Below are 1,417 nucleotides of genomic sequence, written 5' to 3'. Positions count from 1 at the left end.
ATACTGCACCTATCTTCATTCATAAGTTGAACATCAATACGGATAATCCCGTCGCTCCGCCATCAATTCGCACTGCGGAGAGGAAACCGTGAGGTGCACGAATCTTCCCGTATATAATGGTATAGTATACTATTATATACGGGATGTAGGGAAGATTACCAGATATACTCAAGAACAGAAGGAGTTCCTTCATTCTATCCCATTCCCATCACTCCGGGGAGCAATTACCGAAGAGGTTGTAGACACGCACCGTCGGCACACTCATTGAGTGTCACTCAACCCCTATGGGGTGAAATATTCCAACATGGTACTTGAGTATCTGTTCAGGTAGGTTCGACTCTACCTCAATCAAATCCAAGGAGCTCTCAAGTCTTCCCTTAAGTACGCTTGTTGTAAAATGCATCCGGAATGCAGCATTCCGTAAATACTTGAGTATATGCGCAGAGTTTCTGCGCATATACTCAAGTATTCATCTCTGCGGCAGAGACCAAAGACGCCTAGAGTATTTCTAAACCTAAGGCGCATTAATGTGCTTGCTTGGGCAGTGAAACAGAATGTCCTAATTACTTGAGGTATACTTGGGGCGTTACTTGAGTTTAAGCCGCAATTTGCTGCTATGAAACAGGTATACTCAAGGACAGAGGGAGCTTCTTCATTTTGTTCCATTTCCACCACGCGAGTGGTGGATTCCTCCGCGCGACGCGGAATAAATTCAACAATGCGAATACCTGACCAATTTTGGCAAGTTCTGACAAGTCAGTTCCCTCGCATACCATCTAGTAATGAATGACCTTATGATCATCGTCATATTCCAGTCATATGCCTATGGTGCTGATTGGTCCTATGATGATCAATCTTCCTGGCCTGGTATATGTACCAATGGTACATCCCAATCACCGATATCTATTCAGACTGCCGCTGTTATCGATCAGTCAGTCATGATGAATGATCTTCAAATTACCTACGATTTTGCTACTTTGAGTATTTCTGATTATCGTATCAATGTGATAGTCGATGAAGATGACGATGAGAAGCGATGCAAAATTGGTAACGTCCGCGGGTATGAAAACGACACCTTCATTTTGAGCGAATTTCATGCTCATTGGGGATTGACGGACGAGTACGGCAGTGAACATCTGTTCGAGGGTGTCGCCTCTCCGATGGAGCTTCACTTCGTCCATTACAACGAGAAGTATGGGAGTGTTGATGACGCTAAAGGGAAGGCCGGTGGTTTGGCTGTGATTGGAGTCCTTTTTGGTATTGGTGAAGCCAATGAGGAGTTTGAGAAGATCCTCGATGCCATCAAAATGACACTATTCATCCCATCGTAGACTTGTATGCTCTAATCCCCAAGATGCGGGTACCAAACTGTTCGGTATGATGGTTCTCTTACTACACCGACCTGTGATGAGAATCT

The 1,417-nt window shown here is 44.5% G+C and overlaps 1 protein-coding gene across 1 annotated transcript; it reads left to right on the top strand.

The window, feature by feature from the left end:
• Positions 1–782: 782 nt before the first annotated feature.
• Pmar_PMAR009118 (Carbonic anhydrase, putative) lies at positions 783–1,331 on the top strand (the record flags this gene model as incomplete). Its single annotated transcript, XM_002787950.1, has 1 exon — positions 783–1,331. The coding sequence occupies one exon, from the start codon at positions 783–785 to the stop codon at positions 1,329–1,331; it is 549 nt and encodes a 182-aa protein (XP_002787996.1).
• Positions 1,332–1,417: the final 86 nt, after the last annotated feature.

Source organism: Perkinsus marinus (assembly GCF_000006405.1).
Source record: "Perkinsus marinus ATCC 50983 genomic scaffold scf_1104296929076, whole genome shotgun sequence".
NCBI lineage: Eukaryota > Perkinsozoa > Perkinsida > Perkinsidae > Perkinsus > Perkinsus marinus.
This window is presented reverse-complemented; position numbering and strand designations above follow the sequence as displayed.